The 27,350-nt window shown below is 34.5% G+C and overlaps 1 protein-coding gene across 8 annotated transcripts in view; it reads right to left on the minus strand.

The window, feature by feature from the left end:
* Window positions 1–27,350, minus strand: part of CRY1 (cryptochrome circadian regulator 1) — a 71,711-nt gene that overhangs the window by 4,736 nt on the left and 39,625 nt on the right. For 6 of the 8 annotated variants that reach the window (XM_069491445.1, XM_069491443.1, XM_069491439.1 and 3 more), the window contains exons 2-10: window positions 22,569–22,677; window positions 9,403–9,545; window positions 6,571–6,755; window positions 6,080–6,168; window positions 5,375–5,515; window positions 4,650–4,961; window positions 3,303–3,454; window positions 2,874–3,076; window positions 2,672–2,767 (exon numbers count right to left, since the gene is read on the minus strand). In XM_069491445.1, the coding sequence (XP_069347546.1) occupies window positions 2,672–2,767; window positions 2,874–3,076; window positions 3,303–3,454; window positions 4,650–4,961; window positions 5,375–5,515; window positions 6,080–6,168; window positions 6,571–6,688 (1,111 nt within the window). In that variant the 5' untranslated portion in view covers window positions 6,689–6,755; window positions 9,403–9,545; window positions 22,569–22,677. The remainder of the gene's footprint in view (window positions 1–2,671; window positions 2,768–2,873; window positions 3,077–3,302; window positions 3,455–4,649; window positions 4,962–5,374; window positions 5,516–6,079; window positions 6,169–6,570; window positions 6,756–9,402; window positions 9,546–22,568; window positions 22,678–27,350) is intronic. The other 2 variants (XM_069491446.1, XM_069491444.1) reach the window with 2 other exon arrangements.

Raw genomic sequence — 27,350 nt, forward strand, 5'->3', positions numbered from 1 at the left:
TCTTGATCTTGCTCAGGCTGGTCTGAACTCCTGAGCCCAAGCAATCCTCCTGTCTGGGCCTCCCAGAGTGCTAGGATTACAGGCGTGAGCCACTGAGCCCGCCCTTGTTTTCTTTTCTTTTGGGTAGATACTTAGGAATGGAATTTCTGGGTTGTGTAGTAAATTTATGTTTAGCTTAAGAAACTGCCAAACTGTTTTCCAAAGTGGCTGTACTATTTTACACCCCACCTCTCAGCAATGTATGAAGGTTCTAGTTTTTCCCTATCCTCCACAGCACTTGGTGTTGTCTTTTTTATTTCAGCCACTCTAGTGGGTATAGGGTGATGAATTAGCCCCAGTTTGCCTGGACTTTCCAGGCTATAGTAATGAAAATTTTGTGTTCCAGGAAACCCCTCAATCCCAGGCAATCAGTGGTAGCTGGTCACCCTAAGTGGGAGCAAAGTATTATCCCTAGTGGTTTTAATTTGTATTTCCCTAATGACTAATAACGCTGATGATGAAAAGATATTTTATAATAGAAAAAAAGCAAACTAAAAATTAAAGAAAAACTAAAATATATTGCTATAGGAAACAGATTGTGATCTGTTTTATTATAAGAACAAAAGTACTTCATCTATGTATGGCTTATTCCATTCCTGAGCACAAAAAAAAAAAAAAATCACAAAAAACAGAGGAGAAAAATACAATTTGTATTGCAGAGATTATGAATGTTCCACAGTCACTTAAAAACCTAAGAAAAGTCATAAAGAATTTTGCCCTTTAATGTTCTTTGTAAGGTATTGTAAAATAAAAGCCTAGACAGGGTAAGTGTAGGGCATAAAGAGATGTCCTTTAAAAGCATGTAAGTCCTTCCAAATGGAGCAGAATCCTAAGATGTTTTCTCCTGCATCTGGCTACCCACATGCTACCCAACCCACCATCTTCAAGAAAATTTCTCTAGTTCCTTCAGCTCTCAATGATCTCCCCATTTTCTCCTATTGCACATGGAGGCAGGATCTTAACAATTTATCACTTTTTTCATTTGTTTCTGTTGCTCCTCCATACCCCCATTTAGACTGTAAGCTCTATGTAGCTTTTTATGTCTTCTATATCTTTTGAAAGCCTTATAGAATCTAGCTACAAAGTGTTACAGGCAAATATTTACATGATTAAAATATTTCAAGATTTATTAATTCTTCTATTACATCATAAACTACCTTAGGCTTATAAATTTGTGAAGCAAAATTATCCCAGTTTAACTTGCTACCATGATTAGCTTTTGAAGATAATTCCAAATAAAGGGATATAGGTTTGAGTGGACTAAGAAGCAGTGCATATCATCACTGTCCATTAGCCAGGCACCTGAGGCCTGCTGATTCCCATCCTTCTGCTACCTGCCTGTTAGTTTAGTGCCTCATAGAGCTTCTGTCCCTCACACTCATGTGTGGGCTGACAAGGCAGGCTGTGAACTGAATAGGAGATCTGAAAGAACTTTTGAAATCACATCTGGTTGAAGTTTACTTCAGATTGTAGGAGATCCTGAGAAAGAACATTTCTGAAGTATACTACCATCATTGGCAACTATTAAAATTTGACTGCTGGGTAAATCACATTCCAGTAATAAAATATTTTATCTTTTATCACATATATATACAATAGCATTCCATTTGCAAAGGCCCAATGATGCAGGAAAAAGTACGAGCTTTGAGGCTAGTCAGACTTAGATCTGAATCTTAGCTCAACTACTTATTAACTGTAGGATCCTGACTAAGTTTCCTAACCTTTCTAGGATTATTTCTCCAATCATAAAATGTAGATCCCACCCCCACCCCATCTTCAGGTTATTGTGAGAATATAGGCAAAAATCCCCTACTACTGGGCACAAGGTAGGCAGTCAGAATGTGAGTGCTTTTATTCTTTGCTTCTGAAAAAACTAATTCTCAGAGGATAAAATACATGTTGCTCTCATAAGGATACAGGATATTTCTGAATTCAAAAAGGTTCAATTCTTTTAAAAGGTTTTATTCTTAATATCAATCTAGAACATCTGACTTTTTATTTTTAAGTAAGCATTCCTCAAATGCTGCCTTGTTATTAATCAAATTACTTGGCTTCAGGCTATTTTTAATTAGAGCCACAGGAAACTGATATGATTCAAATTCCTAGTACATACTGACTTCTTGACATTATTAATATCATACATATTAAGAATTCGCATGGTAATTAAAAACATAACTTACAGAACAGACTTTGTAAGAAAAAATTCATGTGCACAAAGGACTAGAGGCCCCTATGCATGTATATGATAAATCTTTTGGTCATGTTCACAGGGCCACTGACCTTAATTAAGTACCTTACAGATGATATCTATCTAAGGAGAGTAAAAAATGAGCATTATGAAAATATGAGATTTGAGTTTCATTTTATCCTTAAAATTGCTCTCCTCCTTCAGTTTGCAAGACCTTTAACTTGACAGTATCTACTACATGTAATGGTATCTTCCTTCTCTAAAATGTCGCTGATTGAGTGACGGTACGTGTTTGTGGGATACACATGTATGCATGTGTACAAAAAACCTATTAATTTTCAAGATAGAGTTTTATAAAACATATTACAATGAGATTCAATAAACAATGTATCTGATTATTAATCTCTTTATGTTACTAAGTACAGAAATTTCCTTTTCACTTACTTCCACTGCTGCTACAACCTGGGATATTTTCTGCAGGAGAATACTCCATGAAGCCTCCATTCCCATTAGGATTAGAAGGTACTGATGCAAGAAGACCTAAAGGGCAACAAAATTTCCTATTAAATTATGATCAAGATCAAATTCAAGGATAGGTATGTAAACAGCTGCCAAAAGAATAAATCAAAGGTAGTTACTGACATACCTAGACCTCTATATCGTGAAAGCTGCTGATAGATCTGTTTCATCCTTTCAATATTCAAACGGCTTGCCTCAGCATGGTTCACCATTGGTTTAGGATAATTAACTCCTATCAAACATTTGGCTACCTTTTGGATACCTTCTGGTGCATTCCAGGGATCATAGATATATTTTGCAGGGAAGCCTCTTAGAACAGGCAAATAACGCCTTTTGGGAGAAGAAAAATTATTAATAAAATGCACTATAAGCAAATTATAATGAACTACTAGCTATGAGTGACCAAAATCAAATCAATACCATTTAAATGATCTGTTTACCCTTCTCCTCATCTCTGCTGCCCATCTTGAGTGGGAATACTTTAAGCATTGCTTAAACATGAAAAGTTCTTCTTGGATTAACTATTCCAAACGAATAATAATCACTCTTGATTTACCTGATATAGTCTCCATTGGGATCTGTTCTCCTACCAAAACTAGCAGGACAATAGCAGTGAAAAAACTGTTGGAAAAAGGAACTACAAGACAGCCACATCCAACTTCCAGCATTTATACTCCAATCTGCATCAAGCAATAATTCTTCAAATACCTTCAGAAGTAACAGTAACCAATTAGTTTGCACACACACAATTCTCAAAGCAAGCATTTTCGAGGTCATTGTAGATTAAAAGTCAAAGCAAAGAAAATCTACCAAAAAAACTGTAAAATTAAACAATCCAAAATTAGCCTCCTTGTGTATGCTCTGTTCTATAGTGAGCTATTTCAAGGAAAGAAACATATTGGTAATATAGTAGACTTCTGAATAGAATTTACTGTTTCAACCTTTGTCATGTTATTGGGGGAGGGAAGATAAGAAATTACTCAAGTCACTGAATGAAAAGATAAGATAGGATATTAGTAGATACAGAAAGTGCAGTAAACCACTTTCAAGAAAGCAAAAATGCTACCAAATAACCAAAAAAACTTAGAAGCTTAATACATTGGCCTGGATAAAGGAAGCATACCCAGATATAAATGCACTTTTTAAAAAATGCACTAGCATTACATAGTTTGAATTTCAAATTACTTGATCCAAAAGAAAGCAGAATTAAAATAAGTGATTTTTATGCTTTCATTAAGTGTGTGCTATACATTTTTCTCTGTGTACAACTCTGTACACTAGGGAATATAAGAGACGCAAAAAAACAAAAAACAAAAAAACAAAAAACAAAAAACAAAAAAACCCCACAGGATCAGAAACAGTCCTTGGATAGGGAAAATTTGTGATATAGCCAGAAAGGTAAAACATGTATGTAAGTCCTGTTATGTTTAACCACAAGATGATATCACAAAACGTAGTATGCTTCCCTTTTCATAATAGAAGTATTACGAAAAAGCTGTGGTGTTGATGTGAGGTGAAATGATTTATTTTAAAATTTATAATATGAATTCCTTATTTCTAGGAACTCCTGGGTGAATGCTGTGTGTGACAGGAACAATCACTTATAAAAATATCTATCCAATAAATCCAGAGTATTAAACCTTGTAATTCCCTTAATGGTTATGCCTGTTTAACCACTGAAATGACTTTAGGTTAATCAATTTAACCAGTTTTACCATTTCTCCTGTCTGATTATACCATCCTGCTCTCCAAAAGTGTGCCTGTATTTTGAGGATTAAATATTTTATCTACTGAAAAACTAGACTACAAATGAATCAATAAAATAGACAACTTTTAGGATTTATTTTAATAAAGTATGGATTCCTTCAAAATAAGACCATGCTATATTAGTCAGAACACCTACCTTCATTCCTTCTTCCCAACTAATCCACAGGTCACCTCGTGTCAGGAAGCAAGCAACTGCATGTCTGGCTAAATGGTGAATCCAACCCTCCTGACGAAGCTGTGTCATGATGGCATCAATCCACGGAAAGCCTGTCCGGCCTTCTGCCCATTTGGCTAAAGCCTCAGGATTCTTATCCCAAGGAATCTGAACACAGATGGGGTTTCCTTCCATTTTATCAAAGCGTGGATTATTTGTTGCTGCTGTATAGAAAAATTCACGCCATAATAGTTGCCCATAAAGAGAAAGGGGAGGAGAACTGTTCTTCTTTACCTATGATCAAAAAGCAAAGAAGTATTATTAGCAATTTCTTCAAAAGTATTTTGAAAATTAAGCTCAAATTTTATTACTTTTTAAATTTTTATTTATCTATCTTTTTGGAGACAGAGTCTCACTCTGTTGCCCTGGTTAAAGCACAGTGGCGTCATCATAGCTCACTGCAACCTCAAACTCCTGGGCTCCTGCAATCCTCCTGCCTCAGCCTCCCCAGTACCTGGGTCTACAGGCACACGCCACCAAGCCCAGCTAATTTTTCTGGTTTTTGTAGAGACAGGGTCTCACTCTTGCTCAGGCTGGTCTCAAACTCCTGACCTCAAGTGATCCTCCCACCTTCAGCCTCCCAGAGTGCTAGGATTACAGGCATGAGCTACCCACACCTAGCCTTAAGCTCCAATTTTAGATAATACCTTTTTGTAGAGATCTGTTAGTTTGAAGTAAAATAGTCGACATGACAAACAACCAAATCGGAGATAAGGACTGAGTCCAGTAGGGCTTGCAAGGAGGGAATTTGCATTCATTCGTGGTCTTTCAAAGTTTGCCACCCAAGCCTGAAAAGACAGAGAAAATTACATTAATTAATTGCCTTTTCCATTTTAAAAGTGTGCTCAAAATTGAGATTTTTAAAAAGTTACATAGTTCTTAGGGAATAAAATCTTATCTTAGCCACGAATTACATGCTTTAATAAAAAATAAGACAGGATAAAAAAAGTGAGCATTCTTTTGCTTTAGCCATCCTCATGTGAAATAAATTATCTTCAAATTTTCAACACAAGGCTAAGAGCACCTTCGACCTGTCTCTTCAACACTGAGGTAAAGATGAAATAAAAGAATTCTACCCTAGCTTCAAAGTTATGGTCATCAGATACAAGCTTAGGTAGAAAGAACAGAAGAGGCAGTACGGTAGTAGCTAAAGAGGAAATAATAAGAGGGGAAAGGGCATTTAAATGAGGACACAGGCATTAATTTTCAAATAATTAGGGTTGTGCTATTTTTACTATTGCCCTCGATCCTCCCTTTTCAGCAGTCTATTCTTTGTTTTTAAAAGATAATGAAATTATTTTGAATGACATTTAGGAAATATGAGCATGGCTATATAGTCAACATTATCATACTTTTCTTTCCAAATGCCTTTCCAAACGTGTAAGTGCTTCAGTTTCTCCACCTGGCCACACTGCAGAGGATAAGCCATCTGTATCAAAACCTAAAAAATAAAAAAGAAAAGAAAAAAAAATCATTCTTCTGAAACTAAAATAATTTTTATGTAACCACAATAATTCAGAACAAATGGCTTTGCGAAAAAATTATGAAAGTAGCATAAAAATGAACCAAGGGCCTCAACAGGCCCTCATGTATAGAGGACATGACATGATCTCTATTCTTTAGTATGTATACCTTAAGGTGATGACAATAGATCACATATTTATAGAGCACATAAATAATGTAAAGATTTATCACTTCTTAGTTTCTTTTCTTTCTTCTTTTTGTCCCCTTTCTTTCTTTCCCTACTAATGCAAAATACATGGCAAAATTAGAAGTGGAATTTTCTGAGTGATTACTGATTTATTAACTCCTAAACTCCACACTGACTGCAGTTTACACTCACCTAGCTCTTCCAGTGAAGGGACTCCATATTTCTCATCATGGTCATCAGACAGAGGAGTTGTGCACTTTTCTATCACTTCTGAAGTAATTGTCTCTACTGGTATCTCTAGTGGTTCCATTTTGCTGATGAGAGTCTGGAATCTTTTATAAGTTAGAGGTGGCTGTCCACCATTGAGTTCTATGATCCTATTTTAAGAGTTAGTAAAATGCAGTTAGTATAAAAAAATGACAATATATTTTGGTTCATAAGTCCTGAAAAGGCATAAAACCAGAAAATAAAATTAACCATTTAAGACTTTTAAGAGAATGTTAGCTTCTTATATGACCCAGAAATGTGTTCAAAATAAGTAAGGAGTCCAAAAATCATTCTCTTCATCCTCTAGACCACCTGCTAGGTATAAAAAATATATGGTATGAAAATACCCAAACCTTTAAGACAAAGAATATTAAGGACCTTAGTTCACAGAACACTGCCTGTGGAAAACAAAAGAATATTAAGGACATATGTAAAAACAACTAAGTGGGTAAATTAGCCTGAAGGCAGTAACAAAAAGTTAATATGCATGAACATGTAAAAAACATGTTATGATCAGCTCAAAGAAACTATCAATTATCAATAAAAACTAAACCAGGCTGATAATTATATTAAGATGTAATCAAGTCTTATTTAAAAAAATTTTATTGGGTATATTTGAGGTTTATAACATGATGCTATAGGATACATATAGATAGGTCAAATGGTTACTATACTGAAACAAATTAACATATCTATAATCTCACAGTTGCTTTTATGTGTGTGTGATAAAAGCAACTAAAATCTTACTTAACAAAAATCCCAAATATAATACAATTTTATTAACTATAGTCCTCATGTTGTACTAACAAATTTTTAGGTTTGTTCATCTTACATGTTTGTGACTTTGTACCCCTTGACCTACATCTCCCTAATTCCTCCAGCAAGTTTCACTAATTAGGATTCCACAAAACTGTAGTGACAATTACTTGCTATTTTCCATTGTGCTCATGCCTTCATTAGAGATGTCAGCATATGTATCTATGTCACATACTTAGGACACATAAGCTCTAACATCTCAAATTATTTAAATTTAAGTATCTTTTAAATTTACTTCTGATCATTAATTGCCTCAATCAAGTCATACTTCCAAAAAAAAAAAAAAGGAATAACTAGCTTTGCCAATGGTAGTTTGGATTAGAAACTACTTTGGAGTAACTATTCTCTTTCACTCTGGCTACTTGTTTATTAGCATTTTGGGCCTCAATAAAGAATTATAGGTGAAATCCAACTCCATCATTTTATAGATGTGGAAACTGAAGTCTATCAGGAGCATTAAGTAAACTATAGTCACATAGCTGACAAATGGCAAATCAAAGTTTTCTTAGTCCAAATACAGTGTCTTTTTCATTATACCACATGTAATGATGTATCATCTATAATCACCATAAAAGCTATCCTCTTTGCTTTAAGTAAATTTTACTTTCGTGTAGTATTTTGAATTTACACATAAGGTCATAATAAATTTTACTGATCGTAATGATATTGCAATGATACTACTGAAGACTGTTAATTACATAACAGTAGCAAAATGAAAACCATAGAAAAAAACATTTTCTATATGTTACATTTTAATATGATATATATGGTACATATTCACATTCAATCCAATAAACACTAAATTTATGCATAACACTGAGTCTCCCACTGAGAAGCAACTGTTCTTATCCTGTTTGCCTCCTCCTCGCTATCCTAAAGTTAAGCAAACTGGTAAACTAGAAGACAAGTTCATTATCAAAGGAGTTATAATTTCTAGCTTAATATCAAGTAAAGCCATCATCTGAATCAAACCATTACTTTTTGATACACTTGGAAATGTGAAATAAAATTAACTAGTTTGTCACATTACTTACGGCATTAGTTTTATTAACTTGATAAAACGTATAAATTACTAAAAAAGTAAAATAACTTAGAAGGTACATAAATGATGAGATTTCAGTACTTATAAGAACAACTGTTTGCCAACAGTTTTAATAAGTTAACAAATTTTATGAACCTGCAAAACTCATAGCGCATAATACTTCCTAAACTTAAATTTGATCACAGAATCTTTATCTGACAAAGCACTATGAGGGACTGGTGTTTCAAGGAATACACTTTGGGAAATATGGTATTATGCCATTGCTCAGAGGACTATAGCTATGCAAAGTTATATTCCATTCAATCTGCAACTGGACTTAAAATCCAGAGAGAGAGACAACGTATATACATGTAAAATAAAATACCAGGACAATCAAAATACATCAAGGCAATTTATGGCTATGTATCATTAAAACTATAAAATCAATAATGCTAAGAGCCCAGAAAGGCAAGATCACAATAGGATGAATTAGAGTAGTCGAGGAAAAAATTTTATAATAGTCTTAATAATAATTTTGAAACTGAAATACTAAGGATTTTAATCTTGTGCACTGTATCTATAATGTTGGTACCTGTCACTGGGTGAATAAAAATCACAGCAGCTAAATAATGCCTGTACCAAAACAGCCACATGTACCTTATAAATATATGCAACTATTATGTATCCATGATAACTAAAAATATAAAATTAAAAAAAGATAGGGATTTGACATATGTTCATTTAATTCTCTCACAACTCTATATGTCATTATCCATTTTATAAATTTAAGTCCCAGTGGTTAAAAGTTACTTGTCTATGTACTTAATCACGGAACTGTAAACTTTAATATAGTTAAGATGGCAAATATTATATGTATTTTCCCTACAATAAAATGAAAAAAAAAAAAAAAAAAGACTTACTTGTCTAGGTCATATAATGTATGTGAAATTCGTACAATGACTTCTACTCCAGCTTCGGTAGCCAGTTTCTTAATAGCTGCATCTCGTTCCTTCCCAAAGGGCTCAGAATCATACTCAATTGAAAGTTTAGCAATGTTCCATTCCTAAAACAAGAGAAAGGAGCAATAGTGTACACCAATTTTAATAATTATTTTTTCTGTCATAACAAGTGAAAAACTCAAAATCTATAGATCAAAGGATTATACATAAATCAAACTTCAAATACGCAGGAAAAATACACAATTTATCAACTCAAAAACATGTAAATAACAAATGTATAACCACTAGATTCCAGGCATTGTGCTGGGTAACAAACAATCTAGCACTATGCTTAAAACCAGTTCTGACACTAAACACGTTTGTATCTCATTTTCCTTTTTCAAATTACTTATACTTACAGTATCCCATTTGACCCTCACAACATCCCTCAGAGTTTAGCACTTTGGTTGGTGTCTCCATTTTGCAAATAAGGTTATGTAAAAAATTTAGAGACTTACTTGAATTCACAGAGAGTCAAAATACCAGAATTTTCGTCTGTGACGCTAAGAACTAGTTTGTAACAAACCTTTGAGAGGTATTCTGTATGTAAGTGTAAATATTTTATTTCTAATTACTAAAAAATGTTAACTGTGACAAATTTGGAGGTAGTAATAATCAGAGCAGCTACTTATTACAGACATGTACAAAACCATATTAATAAGTTCTGTATACCTCCTTATATTGATTTTAAATGAGGAGACTGTGACTTAAAGGAACTAGGTGATTTTTCAAGGAAGCAGTAAAGTTTTTTTAAATTCTAAAATCTACTCTGATTTATCTCACAAAGAAAAAAAAAATCACCTGTAATTCTACCATTATTCAACTGACTATATGGTAACACATTATAATTCTCCAAACCCTTACAGATTAGATAAGGGCTGTTCCCAATGGTGGGTTTTTAAAAAAACTGCCATTATAAACTTTGTGGTATATGCCTTTACCTTTATGGATACATCTTAAACATTTTGGGGCATTTATCCTATTTCTCCTAGAAATAATTCCTTGAAAAACAATTGATGGATCAAAGATAAGCATATTTAAAATTGTGATAGTCTGTCAAATTTCTACGAGGTAGACTATACAATTTTCATTGCCATCAGTAGTACACCAAAGTGCTTGCTCTCCAGGCACTTGCCAGAAATATTTATTAGTGATCTTTTTAAATGTCTGCTAAACTACTAGGAGAAAAACAATATCTCATTTAAAAAAATTTCCTTTCTTAAAAATCTTAAAGAATGCACACCAGGATGTTAAGAGCTGTTAACTTTGAGGAGAATTTGGGAGTACAAATAAGAGAACTATTTTTAATTTTACACATTGCTGCATTGTTCAGATTTGTTAGTATAAGCATGTACTACTTTTGAAATTTAAAAAATAAAATCAAAATGAGAATAGAAAAGTATTGTACGTCTTTGTTTTACAGTGAAGCAATATAGAGTAGTTAAAAAACACAGGATCTAAAGTCAGACTTCCTGAGTTCAAAGACTGGCTCAACTACTTAGGCAAACTTCTAAACTCTCCATGCCTGTGTTTCCTAGCCTATAAAATGGGTAGTATGTAAGTAAGGTGCTTAGAGTGCCTAGCACATAATAAATACTATGTAAGTATTTGCTACAGTAAAATGAAAAAAATTAACAATGTATTATTGGGTTGCTAAAGAATTAAATGAGATAATGCATGTGAAGTGTTTAGTACAGAGCATAGTATGTAGTAAGACCTCAATGAGTGACAGCAATTATTATTACTGGCCATTTGTATTGTTATTTTTTTGTGAGTTGCAGCTTATGTTTCCTTGGTTTTCTACTGCAGCTAATTTTTCTCTTATGAATTTGTAATAGCTCCTTATATTTTAAAAATAGCAACCTGTTCTCTGTTATATATTGTTGTAACTTTTTCTAACTAGCAGTTTGCAATTTAATACTATGATTTTTTTAGAGAAATAATATTTTAGATTTTAGATAGTAAATTTTTGAGATGAGTCAATAAATACTTCCTGTCCTTTTTCCTTCTTGAGTTCAGTCACCTAAGAGAGTTAAAAATGAAAATATAAGATATAAACCACATGAAAATAAAAAGTATAAACCACATTACTAGTAAATTTGAATTGGAGAAAAGGTATTAGGTTTAAGAGCAGAGAAGCTTGCTAATACTATTTTACTGCTGAATCAAACAGATTTACCCATTCAGTTATAAGCAGCATCTTCCTTGCAGTGTGTGCTGCCCTATAAAACTTATTAAATAGAAGAAGAGAATATAATGTGTGCTCTCTGCAACTAAAGAGGAGAAAAGGAATGGTCTGAGATAAACTCACCTAGTTCCTAGTTTCTAGTTCCCTTTTCCTAAAAGCACCAATTGAGATCATTCACTCCTCTTTCCCTAAGGATAAATTAGTGAACATCTCCCCACAAGAAAACGAGAAGCTAGGGAAGAGAAAGTTCCCCAAACATTAAATTTAATCATTCCTACACCAAATATTTATTATAATTCTTATTATAAGCCAGATACCATGCTAGGTCCCCTCCTTCCTGGAGCTTACTGAGAAAGACTGGCAATATAGAGGGGTAAATAAATGTCTACATAATAACTATCAGGGAAAAAAAAAGAATGCCATGGTAGAGAATATTGGGGTGGGGTATGAGATGGTAAGCTAATTATCTACTCCTTCTCTTCCATGATTGTACTGGCTAGACTTCCAATAAGTGGTGAAAACAAATATCCTTGATTTGTTCCCTATCTCAGGTGAAAAGCATTCGGTGTTTCACCAACTAAATATGATTTTGTGCTTTTTTTTTGTAGACTCCCTTTATCAAATTGCTGTTTAGCACTTTTTTATTTCTAGTTAGCTAAAAGTTTTTTAAAAATCATAAATGGGTATTGAATTCTGTCACTTTTCTTCACCTATTGAGAAAATGTAGCTTTTCCTCTGTTATACATATATATACACATATATATTTTTTTTTTTGGAGACAGAGTCTCGCTCTGTTGCCCGGGCTATAGTGCCATGGCGTCAGCCTAGCTCACAGCAACCTCAAACTCCTGGGCTTGAGCAATCCTTCTGTCTCGGCCTCCCGAGTAGCTGTGATTACAGGCATGTGCCATCATGGCCAGCTAATCTTTTCTATATATTTTTAGTTGTCTGGCTAATTTCTTTCTAATTTTTTTTAGTACAGATGGGGTCTCGATCTTGCTTAGGCTGGTCTCGAAATCCTGACCTTGAGTGATCCTCCCGCTTCGGCGTCCCAGAGTGCTAGGATTACAGGTGTGAGCCACCATGCCCGGCCTCCTCTATTATATTAATGGAATATGTTAATTGATTTTAAAATGCTGAACCAACTTTGTATTCCTGAGATAAATCCCCCTTGATCATGATGTATTATTTAAAAATATGCTAGATTCAATTTCTTAGTATATTGTTAAAGATTTCTATGTTTATGGGAGATACTTGGCTGTAACATTTTTCTTAAAATTTCTTTGTCAAGTTTTGGTATCAGGGTTATGAGGGCCTCATAAAATGAGTTGGGAAGTGTTCCAAATCTTTTTTTTTTTTTTTTTTAGGGTGCGTTGTGAGGAGGGGTGCTCAAGTTGCCTTTTTTTGCTGTTGTTGTTGAGACAGAGTCTGACTCTGTTGCCCTGGGTATAGTGCAGTGGTGTCATTATAGCTCACCGCAACCTCCAACTCCTAGGCTCTAACCCATCCTTCTGCCTCAGTCTCCTGGATAGCTGGGATTACAGGTGTGTGCCACAACACCGGGCTGTTTTTTTTTTTTTTTTTTTTTTCTTTTCTTTTCTTTTTTCTTTTTGGTAGAGACATGGTCTCACTCTTGTTCAGGCTAGTGGCGCTCGAACTCCTGAGCTCAAACAATTCTCCTGCCTTGGCCTCCCAGAGTGCTGGGATTACAGGCATGAGCGACTGCACCCATCCACCAAATCATCTTCTCTATTTTCTGAAAGAGTTTTGTAGCACTGCCACTATTTCCTTCTTAAAAATGTGACGGAATTCATAAGTAAAGGCATTTCGGGCCTGGAGGTCATTTTTGGGAAGGTTTTTGATGACAAATTCAACTTCTTTAAGAGATACAGAGCTTTTCAGATTTTCTTCTTCTTCTCACAGGAGTTTTGGTAAGTTGTACTTTTCAAGAAATTTTTCCATTTTATCTTGGTTGTAGAATTTATTGGCATTATAGTGGTTACAATATCCTTTATTATGCTTTTAAAGTTTGGAGAATCTAGTGATGTCCTCTTTTTTATTTCTAATAAAGGTAACTTGTGCCCTCTCTTTTTTGCCCTCATCAGTATTGCTAGAAGTTTATTAATTTTATTAATCTTTTCAAAGAACCAGCTTTTGGCTTTGTTGACTAAGCCAATCAGGATGCATCAGGAGACAGAAATCACATCAGCAATTTGAACAGGAAAAATTTAATACAGGCATATTTCGTTTTATTACATTTTGCTTTATTGTGTTTCACAGATACTGTGCTTTTTACACATTGAAGGTTTGTGGCAACCTTGCATCGAGCAAGTCTATTGGCACCATTTTTCCAACAGCATGTGCTCACTTTGTGTCTAATTTTGGTAATTCTCATAATATTTCAAACTTTGTTATTATTATTGTATTTGTCCTAATGATCTGTGATCGGTGATCTTTGATGTTACTATTGTAAGTTTTGGGGCACCATGAACCGCATGCACAGAAGATGGCGAACTTATTCAATAAATGTGTGCATTCTTACTGCTCTACTGACCTTTCCCTCATCATTCTCCTCTTTACCTCTCCTTGGGCCTCCTTATTACCTGAGACATGAAATTACTGAAATTATGTCATTTAATAGCCCTAGAATGGCCTCTAAGTCTTCAAGTGGAAGGAAAAGTCACATGTCTCTCACTTTCAATCAAAAGCTAGAAATGATTAAGCTTAGTGAAGAAGACATGTCGGCAGCTGAAATAGGCCAACAGTTAGACTTCTTGTACCAAATAGCCAAGTTGTGAATGCAAAGAAAAACTTCTTGAAGGAAATTAAAAGTGCTACTCCTGTGAACATTTGAATGGTAAGAAAGCAAAACCGTCTTATAGCCAATATGGAGAAAGTTTTAGTGGTCTGGATGGAAGATCAAACCAGCCACAATATTCCCTTAAGCCAAAGCCTAATTCAGAGCAAGGCCCTAACTCTCTTGGGTTCTATGAAGGTAGAGAGAGGTGAAGAAGCTGCAGAAGAAAAGATGAAAGCTAGCTGAAGTTGGTTCATGAGGTTTAAGGAAAGAAGCCATCTCCATAACGAAAAATGTAAGGTGAAGCTGCAGCAAGTTATCCAAAGGATCTAGCTATTATTATTGATGAAGGTGGCTACAGTAACAAAAGATTCAATGTAGATGAAACAGCCTTCTATTAGAACAAGATGCCACCTAAGAGAACTTTCATAGCTAGAGAAGAGAAATCAATACTTGGCTTCAAAGCTTCAGAGGAGAAGCTGACTCTCTTGTTAGTGGCTAATGCAGCTGGTGACTTTAAGGTGAAGCCAGTGCTCACTGACCATTCTGAAAATCCTAGGGCCCTTAAGAATTACGCTAAATCTATTTTTCCTGTGCTCTACTAATGGAACACAACAGCCTGGATGGTAGCACATCTGTTTACAGCATGGTTTACTGAATATTTTAAGCCCACTATTGAGATCTATTGCTCAGAAAACAAGATTTCTTTCAAAATATTACTGCTCACGGACAACATGCTTGGTCACCCAAGAGCTCTGATGGAGATGTACAAAGAAATTAATGTTGTTTTCATGCTTGCTAACACAATATGCACTCTGCAGCCCATGGATCAAGAAGTTATTAGACTTCCAAGTCTTACTATTTCAGAAATGTATTTTCTAAGGCTATAGCTGCCATAAACAGTGATTCCTCTGACAGATCTGGACAAAGTAAATTGAAAACTTTCTGGAAAAGATTCATCATTCTAGATGCCATTAAGAACCAGTGGGATGAAAGCTGCCATTCATGACCAGTGGGAATAAGTCAAAATATCAACATTAACATTTGTTTGGAAGAAGGTGATTCCAGCCCTTACAGATAACTTTGGGGAGTCCAAGACTTCAGTGGCGGAAGGAAGTGCAGATGTGGTAGAAACTACAAGAGAACTAGGATTACAAGTGGAGACTGAATATGTGACTGGATTGCTGCAATCTCATGATAAAACCTGAACAGACGAGGAATTATTTCTTATAGATGACTGAAGAAAGTGGTTTCTTGAGATGGAATCTGCTCCTGGTGAAAATGCTGTGAACACTGCTGAAATGACAACAAAGGATCTGGAATATTATATAAATTTAGTAATAAAGCAGCAGCAGGGTTTGAGAGGATAGACTGTAATTTTGAAAGAAGTTCTACTGTGGGTCAAATGCTTTCAAGTAGCTTCTCGTGCAAAAGAGAAACCTTTCATAAAAAGAAGAGTCAACTGATGTGGCAAACTTTATTATTGCCTTATTTTAAGAAACTGCCACAGGCACCCTAACCTTCAGCAACCACCACCCTGATCAGTCAGCAGCCATCAACCCTGAGGTAAGATTCTCCACCAGCAAAAAGATTACGACTTGCTGAAGGCTCAGATGATCATTAGAATTTTTTCACAACACTTTTAATTAAGGTATGCACTTTTTTTTAGACATAATGCTACTGCACACTAAACAGACTATAGTATACTATAAACATAAGTTTTATATGCACTGGGAAACAAAAAATCTGTGACTCGCTTTATTGCGATATTTGCTTTATTGTGGTGGTCTGTAATTAAACTGTGTAAAATCTCCTAGGTATACGTGTATAAGGAATTGTTATCTATTAAAAGGTGGTCAATAATGACAAGGAATAAGAGAGGAGCGAAGGATATACTGTTCGAGATATGGTAAGTAGCCACTAGTCTCATGTGGTTTCTGAGCACTGAAATATGACTACTCAGAATTGACATGTGATAGAAGTATAAAATATGCACAGGATTTCAAAGATTTCATATTTTTAAACAAAAGTAAAATAACTTAATTTTATAATGATCTTATATAAAGTATTTTAGATATACTGTTAAATTAATCATTAAAATTAATTTCACTTTTTCTTTACTTTTTTAATGTGGCTATTAGAAATTTTTTAACTAAATACATGCCTTCTGTCATATGGTACTGTTCTAAGGTGTTCAAAAATACCAACTGCAGAAAGCAGCTACCACCTCTATGTGGAGGGAAAATACCAAAGGAATGAATTAAAAACTTAGAAGAGCTCTTTTCTCCAAGCCAGTGAGATTCATGTCTCATTAGATGGGGTGTGTTGCCACAAGAACACACAACCTTCTCTGTAGAGAAGAAAATTGCCAAAGGGCAAGGGCCAGAACTGGTTTGCACCAATAGCCCACAGATTGGCTACGAAAGTTCTTAGTAGGTGATCTATGGGAAGCCAACCACAGGGTGGCACAGAAACTTACCAGAGGGTGTGGGTAGGTATGGTCCAGCAGGCCTGCTGAAGTGAATGCCACTGGGCCTCCTGAATGCTCATCTGCTGGCCAATGTGCCAGGGGAAAAAAAGCACAAGGATATCAAGGAGCAAAGCCCCTTCTCTCCTGCTATCACCTTGCAGAGAACCACCAGTAATGTGTATTGACAAAACTTAATATGAAGCCAGCTGGCAAAGGAGAAATATTTACAGTGTCCAGCTGTAACATCACAAAGCAGGGCAAGGAAGGGTGGATTCTTGTGCCAATACCAAGCTGTTTTAACACTTTATGCACACAAACTGGAAAATGTGGAGGCAATGGACAAATTTTTAGAAACACACAGCCTCCTTAGGCTCAACCAGAAAGAAATAGAATTCCTGAACAGACCAATATCAAGAACTGAAATCAAAATAGCAATTAAAAACCTTCCCAAAAAGAAAAGCCCCAGACCAGATGGTTTCACACCCGAATTTTACCACACCTACAAAGAAGAACTGGTGCCTATCTTACAAAAGTTATTCCACAACATCAAGCAGATGAAATCCTCCCCAACACATTTTATGAAGCCAACATAACTCTGATACCAAAACTAGGAAAGGATGCAACAAAAAAAGAAAACTACAGACCAATATCCCTTATGAAGGGATGCAAAAATTCTCTGATAGATGCAAAAATTCTCAATAAAATCCTAGCAAATTGAATCCAGGTGCTTATCAAGAAAATAATCCATCATGACCAAGTGGGCTTCATCCCAGAGACGCAGGGATGGTTCAACATACACAAATCTATAAATGTAATTCACCACATAAATAGAAGCAAAAACAAAGACTATTATGATCCTCTCAATAGATGCAGAAAAAGCATTTGACAAAATTCAACACCCTTTCATGATAAGAACACTTAACAAAATAGGCATAGACGGGGCCTACCTAAAAATGATACAAGCCATATATGACAAACCCACAGCCAACATCATACTGAATGAGGAAAAATTAAAAGCATTCCCACTTAGAACTGGAACCAGACAAGGTTGCCCACTGTCCCCACTGCTATTCAACATAGTGCTAGAAGTCCTTGCGAGAGCAATGAGGCAAGAGAGCAGAATCAAGCGTGTCCAAATAAGGACAGAAGAGATCAAACTCTCACTCTTTGCTGATGATATGATATTATATCTAGAAAACCCCAAGGATTCAACCAATAGACTCCTGGAATTGATAAATGAATTCAGTAAAGTCTCAGGATATAAAAATCAATACACACAAGTCAGAGGAATTCATATATGCCAATAACAGTCAAACTGAGAACCAAATTAAAGGCTCAATACCCTTCACAATAGCAACAAAGAAAATAAAGTACCTAGGAATATATTTAACTAAGGAAGTAAAGGACCTCTACAGGGAGAACTATGAAACACTGAGGAAGGAAATTGCAGAGCATGTAAACAGGTGGAAAACCATACCATGCTCGTGGATCAGAAGAATCAACATTGTTAAAATATGTCTATACTACCCAAAGTGATCTACAGATTCAATGTAATCCCTATTAAATTACCAACATCATTTTTCACAGATATAGAAAAAATAATTGTAAGCTTTGTCTGGAACCAGAGAAGGCCCCGTTTAGCAAAAGCAATTTTAGGCATAAAGAACAAAATGGGAGGTATTAATTTACCAGACTTAAAACTATACTACAAGGCTGTGGTTATTAAAACTGCATGGTATTGGCACAAGTGCAGGGACACAGACCAGTGGAACAGAACAGAAAATTCAGATATAAAACCATCCTCATATAGCCATCTAATCTTTGACAAAGCAGACAAAAACATACTCTGGGGAAAAGAATCCTTACCCAATAAATGGTGCTGGGAAAACTGGATAGCCACATGTAGAAGACTGAAACAGGACCCACACCTTTCACCTCTCACAAAAATCAAATCACGGTGGATAACAGACTTAAACCTTAGGCATGAAACTATTAGAATTCTAGAAGAAAATGTGGGAAAGACTCTTATAGACATTGGCCTAGGCAAAGAATTTATGAAGAAGACCCCAAAGGCAATCACAGCAACAACAAAAATAAATGAATGGGACCTGATTAAATTAAAAAGTTTCTGCACAGCCAAAGAAACAGTCACGAGAGCAAACCGACAACCTACAGAATGGGAAAAAATTTTCACATGCTACACATCCAATAAAGGACTGATAACTAAAATCTATTTAGAACTCAGGAAAATCAGCAAGAAAAAAATCAAACAACCTTGTCAAAGAGTGGGCAAAGGACATGAATAGGAATTTTTCAAAAGAAGATAGAAGAATGGCCAACAAACATATGAAAAAATTCTCAACATCTCTAATCATCAGGGAAATGCAAATCAAAACCACAATGAGATATCACTTTACTCCAGTGAGAATGGCCTTTATCCAAAAGTCCCAAAACAATATATGTTGGTGTGGATGTGAAAAGACAGGAACACTCATACACTGCTGGTGGGACTGCAAACTAGTGTAACCTCTGTGGAAAGCAATATGGAGATACCTTAAACAGATACAAGTAGACCTACCATTCGATCCAGCAATCCCATTATTGGGCATCTACCCAAAAGAACAAAAGACATTCTATAACAAAGACATCTGCACCCGAATGTTTATAGCAGTACAATTCACAATCGCAAAGACGTGGAAACAACCCAAATGCCCATCAATACATGAGTGGATTAGTAAAATGTAGTATATGCATACCATGGAGTATTACTCAGCTATAAGAAATAACGGTGATACAGAATCTCTTATGTTCTCCTGGAAAGAGTTGGAACCCATTTTACTAAGTGAAGTATCCCAAGAATGGAAAAATAAGCACCACATGTACTCACCATCAAATTGGTTTCACTGATCATCATCTAAGTACACATTTGGGAATAACACCAATTGGGTGTCGGGCAGATGTGGGCGGGTGGGGAGGGGATGAGTATATACCTACATAATGAGTGCGATGCGCACTGTCTGGGGAATGGACATGCTTTAAGCTCTGACTTGGGGGGGTGGGAAGGCATGGGCAATATACGTAACCTAAACTTTTGTACCCCCATAATAAGCTGAAATTTAAAAAAAAAAGTTGCTACAGGGCCTAGAATGCACATACAGTTAGCTTACCAATCTGTCACCAAATCTGTAAGATGCAGGATTTAACTGTATAATAACAATAATTTATGTAACACACCTATGATTATAGATAGCATCATCCAAGTTTGCCTAGGCTAACGTCTCCTAAGTTATCATTTCTTCAGTAAAACATGAAAAGAAAAGGTTAAAAGAAAAAGTCATCCTTCAAAAGATTTTTGGGTACAAAAAAAAGAAAAAAAGGAAAAAGTCATCTTGTTAGTCTATATTAAGTCAGAGTTTAACTGAGAAAAAAATCTAACTAGAAAACACACCAGAAAAAAATGGTAATAGTTTATTAGACACATATAGATGTATAAAAATGCTCTAACCCATTCCTAAATCTACTCAACATAAACAGAATAAAATGAGTCAATGTTATAGAGGGAAGATGTACACTAGAGGAGACATCAGTATTGTAGTCACTGTCACAATCATCCCAATTAACTAAAAGCACTATTATCCGGTCTAAACCAGTTTTACCTCCAATGTAGGAAACAGGATTAAATACCTATTAAAAATTCTCACTATTGCTGTATTGGAATAATTAAACCCAAGACACTAATTTAAGTAAGTCAGCTAGTTAATGAAAAAAGAATCTTCTCCCTCAGAGAAACTATGGGTGCTAGGGTTAGAAGTGGGGGTACGGGAGATCTGCTTTTTAAGACTTTTTTTTAAAACATATGCATGCAGTACCTCTAAACAAAAAGTAAAAATCAAAACATTAATTCAATTAAAAAGGGATTAATTCCCTCTTTGGCTCTAGACATAGTAAATAAATCTGAAAGGAAGTTTTCATAAATGGCATTTCATATAGATTACTATATGTAGTCAAAGGAAAAAACAGAATAAAACAATGAGTGTTCTATGTATATGTGTGTATTCACGTAAGTATATTTTATGGCCCATGTGAAAACCCATGCCCCTCTGCCAAACTGACAAGATAGGACATCATTTAAATGCAGAAGATGGTCTGATCCAATAATATGCTATTCTAGGCAGAAGAAATCTCAACACAAAATACTTGCTGGTTTGAAAAAGTTGGTTCAAAAACAAGTAAAAATTTTGTTGTTTTAAAGCAACTAAAATCCTCTTAGGATTCATTTTACTTATACCAAATGGATTTAGAGAAGGGTGGAAACAATTATCCACACAAACTTTTACACCCACAAGTTGCTGATAAACTATTACCATTGCTTCTGATATGCTTTCTTATTAGAACTCTTCAATATATATAGGTTAAATTCTAACTTGATGAATTATAGTAGTGAACAATCTTAATGAACGATAAATTTTCACTAGCCAAGATTGTTACATTAGCCAAACCCTGAACATTAAATGTTTCTTTCATACCAGCCAAAAACACCAAAAAACAAAAAAAGCTAAGTAATGTTGATTTGATTCCTAGCATTGGGGACCTGAATCTAGAATTGTTCTCTTCTACATTAAGAAATGGAAACAAAACATTACTATTACAAAAATTTGATGAATCAAACAGCTGTAAGAAAAACCAGATATACATTGAGAAATGCTAATGGTAAATGTAAATAGGAAGGGATAAATATAAAAAAGGACAGTCAGGAAACTCAGCTTGTAGTCTGAGTACTTCCATGAGCTGTTATATGATCTTGGGCAGCTCATTTATTTCTCTAGGCCTAATTTTTTCATTTGGAAAAAAAGGAGGGAATAAGACCAGGTATCTTAAAAATTTTAGTGATTTTTAAGATTCTACCAAGTTAAAAAACAACAACACTACAATTTTGTATTATTGGTAAAATGTCAATTGTTATAACCCTTTGACCCAGAAAGTCCTCTTCTAAGAATTATCCCACAAATGTACTGGCAGGTGTATGCAAAGATATGTATATGCGGACAAGGATGTTTACTGGCAAAAAGCCTGTAGAAAAAAATAAATAAATGTTCAGCAGAAATCTATTTAAAGATATCATAGCTACCTACACAATGGAATACTACGGCACCATTTAAAAGACTGAGGAAGTAATATGGAACAATCTCCAAAATATATGGTTATACGAATAAAGCATGGCACAACAGAATGGTGTATATAGCGTGTTCTCATCTCAGTTTTTAAAAAGGGGAACAGTAACATAGATATAAACATACAGATAGATAGATATATAAACCCACTCATAAAAATCCTTATTTATGCAAAGAATATTTCTAATTTGATACATAAGAAACTGGCAGTAGTTGTTGCTTCTGGGAGTGGCACTAGCAGTTTAAGGTAGAAGAAAGATTTAACTTTTCATTGTAAATTATTTTTCTACTGTCTGATTTTACCATGTACAATTTTTTTCATTAAATAAAAAAATCACAACATTTTTATTTAAAAATATTTATATTCTCCACACTTTAAATTAGCCAAAAGGCCTTATTTATCAAACATGTTAACTTCACTGACAAAAGATTATTATTTCCTGCAAATATTTTTCAAACTACCTTGAAAAGCCTGGGAAACACATCTGCTGGTTGTCCACGAATCACAAACAGACGAGAGTTTAATTTTCGTAGATTGGCATCAAGATCCTCAAGACACTGAAGCAAAAATCTAGACAGAAGAAAATATTATTAAAATTCTTAAAAATATATATTTAGGAGATATAAAATATCTCAAAATCATGTTATTCTAAAAGTTGAAATGCCAACCCATCATCTTATTCTTATACCTCTTACTGATACACAAATTAATATTTCCAGAAAACATACTAATAAATTTTTTTAAAATTATAGCACGTTTCCCAGTATTTTAATGAAGTCCTGAATAAAATCACTAATTTTCATTAAATAAAAGTGACTGTTAGCAAAAAATGTAATTTGTGAACATGGAAATTACATAAAGAAATATCAAAGCACTTAAATAAATTGATTTCATTGTTTAAACTTGATGAAATGAAAAATCTTCTATATGAAGATAGTTTTTCATATAGAAAAGAAACCTTGAAAAATCTAGAACATTTTCTACTGGGAGGAAAAACAGAAACATCCTCTTTAATGATTCTGAGTGAGTGCATGATTTAAGAATATGAGTACTAGGGGATACTGTAACCATCTAAAAGAGCAAAATCATAATGCCTGTTTTTAAGTTTCTAATCTAATTAAAAGAAAAAAAATAATGAATAGATATCAAATTATGTATTAACCTTCTGAGTATTGAAAATACCAGATTAATTTCTTAAAAAAAAAAAAGGTTTCATGGATCAGGTAGGGGTATAGACTTTTTCAATGAAATAAGTAGTAACAGGGCTTATACATCACAGATATCTAGGAAAATTCTAGAGCAGTAGCAGAAGACTGCTTACTGTGCATCTTCTATTGTAAAGAAATGGACCACTCCCCAAGAGCAAATCCAAAAGAGATGTTACCCTTGGAAGGTCCAACCTCATTGTTTGCCTCATGTTAATTTTCATCTATTAATAGATTCTGTTTCTTTCAGCTGGACATATCTTACTTCCTCTCTATTTTTCTTCTTTTATTTTCTTGATCTTAAGGTTAAATATTTGTCTTTTCCACAGGCCATATGGTCTTTGAGAATAGTCATTATGTCTTAATTCTGAAGCAAAGTGGTTAAGAGGCAGGGAAAGGCATATTCCAGAACTGCACTGTCCAATATAGTAACCAAAAGCCACATGTAGCCATTTAAATTTAAACTAATTAAAAATTAAAATTCAGTTTCTCAGTCACACTTGCCACATTTCAAGTCCTCGACAGTCGTATGTGTGGGTACCATACTGACCAGCACAAATATAGAACGTTTCCTTTACTGCAGAAAGTTCTACTGGACAAACTGTTGTAGGTTGCTCAGTCTAGATCATTATGTTCTACTTGACCATTCTGATCCCATCATTTCACCAATAAAGTCTTGTTGATTTTTTACTACTCTAGTAACTACTCTTTTAGTAACATAAGTATACTAAGGTCTTACACTTTTTCCCTTAAAGGGGAAAAAGACGCTATAGCTGTAGACTCACAGAGCTATATTCACAAAAATGTTAAAGACATACCACCATTTCACCTTAGCAAATCTCAAAGGTGTCCTTAAACAAATAGGAGACAAACCTTTCTATCCTCACATTTGTATTTCATCACATCTCCTTTCTGTCTTGGTTTGGAGTCACTTCCCTAACACCCGATCCCCACGTCAACCCACTACTGCCAATGTACAAATACTCTGGAGAAGACTGTTGTTGAAGTTAGATGCATAGCGACATAAAAGCACCTGAAATTACCCACAACTATGAATAACTTATCACATCTGGTAATAAACATTTATTGGGAAGCATCTAATTTTGTGTAATTGCTTGGCAATAAATGTTACGAGACAGCACAAAGATTAAAGAATTTTTAGACATATCAAAAATTAAGAAGTTGAATGAACTAGCAATTTGAAGTTTTCTTAAACTTAAATAGTACAAAACTAAAATATTCTGGAGGGATGATCTAAGGCAAAGATAATCCCCAAATTTCTGTTGTACTATTAGTTTCAGCATCTTCCCCCTCCCCCCCACCCTCAGAGAACAAGTTTCACGTTTCAGCATCTTCTCTACTCGAGCTGGTAGTAAGCAGCAAGAGTTCCCCATATTCAACTTTTTGGTGGAAATGATTCTATGTGGTGATTCTATGCAGTCAATGACAAACAGTATGACAGGAAAAGAAAAGAAAAACAAAAGAACATGATTAATTCATAAAATCAACAGTTAAGTATAGATTAATAAATAATTGGCTCTTTATTTCCCTTTCTTATTTACAAGCTGAATAAGCATTCTTAATGGTTTCTAACAAACACTCTACGAACCAAACAAATGTTGTACGGAATGATATGGGCTGAAATAATTTGTTATAATGGGAAAAATTTTGCGACCTAATAATTAATTTTGTTTTGGCACTTCATGAAATGAAGAAATAGAAGCTGTATTTAAGTATGGTGTTTTTCTTCATAAATGTTATTGTTTTTCTTCCATACTATAATGTTTTTCTTCCATAGATATTATAATTTGCATCTCTCATTTCACATAAAAATTGCAGAGGTACAGTGGATTTTAAAATTAGAGGTACTTTTAAAAATAATATATGTCCATTGTCATCAAATATTTTAGGCAGAAAAGATCTACGAAAAAAAGGAAGAGAGAAGGACGGAGTGGAACACACTGTGATGCTGTCCTTTGTTTTAAAACTTTTTTGCATTATGGCTTTTAAAACTATATGCATATATTTGATAAAATAAAATTTACATTGCATGCATCTACTTATGTTTATATGTGCATAAGCAAATAACTAGAAAAATACTCCCATGGAAGTGGGAGTTTGGGATACAGGTGAGGAAGAGAAAAACACACTTTTTAACTTGACATGGAAGTTTAAAATTGATAATTAGCATACATTCCTTCAAAGTAGAACAAAAATGAGATATACTATATTTACTGTAAGCCTGATTTAATACATTGTGAACATCTTTTCAAAGCAATAGACATACTTGGCACCAATTTTCATAGTTTATAGTATTCCATTGCATAGATATCCCATAATTTAAAAAGTCTAGCAAAAAGTTACTATCTTTCAATCAGTCCTGAAAAGTCCTAACTAATTTCTTCATCTGTAAAATTGGGACCGTAATAGGATCCATCTCATAGCACTGTTTGTGAGAATTAAACAAATTAATATACGTGAACCTCTCAGAATGGTGTACTGTTATGTAAGTGTTATCTATTACTTTTTAGTCTCCTTCTTTCTATGCACTTCAATTCTTTTTTTCTAACTGTATGGCAATTCAAATTTATTGAACTATTGATGCTAAGTTACATAAAACTGTACCACGTTATTAAGGCTTTTTTTGGGGGGGTGAGGGGAGAAGGTCTCACTCTGTTGCCCAGGCTGGAGTGCAGTGGAGTCATCATAGCTCACTTCAACCTCACTCCTGGGCTCAAGTGATCTTCCTGTCTCAGCCTCCCAAGTAACTGGGACTACAGGTGTGCATGCCACCACGCCTGGTTAATTCTTCTATTTTTTGTAGATACAAGGTCTTGCTATGTTGCCCAGTCTGGTCTCCTGACTTCAAGTGATTTTCCCACCTCGGCCTCCCAAAGTGCTAGGATTACAGGTGTGAGCCACCATGTCCGGCCTAATTAAGGCTTTTAGTTTACATTTGGCTATCCCAAAATAGTTGTAACATTAGGCTGCTCAATTTAAATACAGTAGCTCCCAAATATTAACACATACAAAATAACAAGGCATTGTTAAATAAAATAGCAATAGTTACTGCAAATTAGGCCTTGTGATGAAGTACACACGATTAAAATTACTTCCCATATTCATATCCACAGTACTTATCCACCATTTAACATCTCAACCAAAACATTGCAGGTGAAATAATCACTAACAGGTAAAAATAATAAACCAGCATATCTAGTGTTGTAAATACACTTATACATGAGCAAGCAAGGGATTTACAATGAGAATCTATAGTTGCAGAAGCCTGAAAATCGTTTACAAAAATTGTCAAATCATTAAAAAATTGTTTGAAAATCTACACAAGTAGACCCTCACTGTACACACAACTATAAACATTGTTCCCTATGTAAACAAAAAAGGAAACATGTAATAAGAGATTTGAAAAGTCTGAATATTTCCTTCCTAACAGATATTAAAAGGCAATGACTTTAAGACATTATACTGAAAGGACTATTATATTTTAAAGAAAAGATCACTGTCTCCAAAGTTTTAAAAAATTTAAAAAACTATATTGCTGTATTAATCAAAGCACTTATTTTGTTCAATACAATGGCCTTGAATTTCTTTTAAAAAATCACAATAAGCTACAAATATCAAGGAAGTGAAGTCATCTGGAGTAATCTATATAGGAGCTCTTTGGACTTTCTTTTATTATTCCAAAATAGTGATGCTTTTAGGATTTACCTTATTGTATTCTCCACATGTTAAAGTATGAAGTACAGCATTTTCATACATGTATAACATTGGTGGATGAAGAATGTCTCTTAGCAGTAATACTGGATGTAGCTTCTGGTTTTACCAGCTGCATGCTCTAAGACTATTATATAAGTAAAAATCTCTCTTGTGATACTGGAAAGTGATTAGAATGGTACAAACTGACATAGTAGCTTTCATCCATCTCTTAAGAGTACCATCACAGGAAAATCCACCTAAGATGTTGGTAGGCTTAAAGTTGGAATGCTGGCTCTGTTGAATTGGGCAACAGTTCTTCAGACC

This window comes from Eulemur rufifrons, chromosome 16 (assembly GCF_041146395.1).
Source record: "Eulemur rufifrons isolate Redbay chromosome 16, OSU_ERuf_1, whole genome shotgun sequence".
In the NCBI taxonomy this organism is placed as follows: domain Eukaryota; kingdom Metazoa; phylum Chordata; class Mammalia; order Primates; family Lemuridae; genus Eulemur; species Eulemur rufifrons.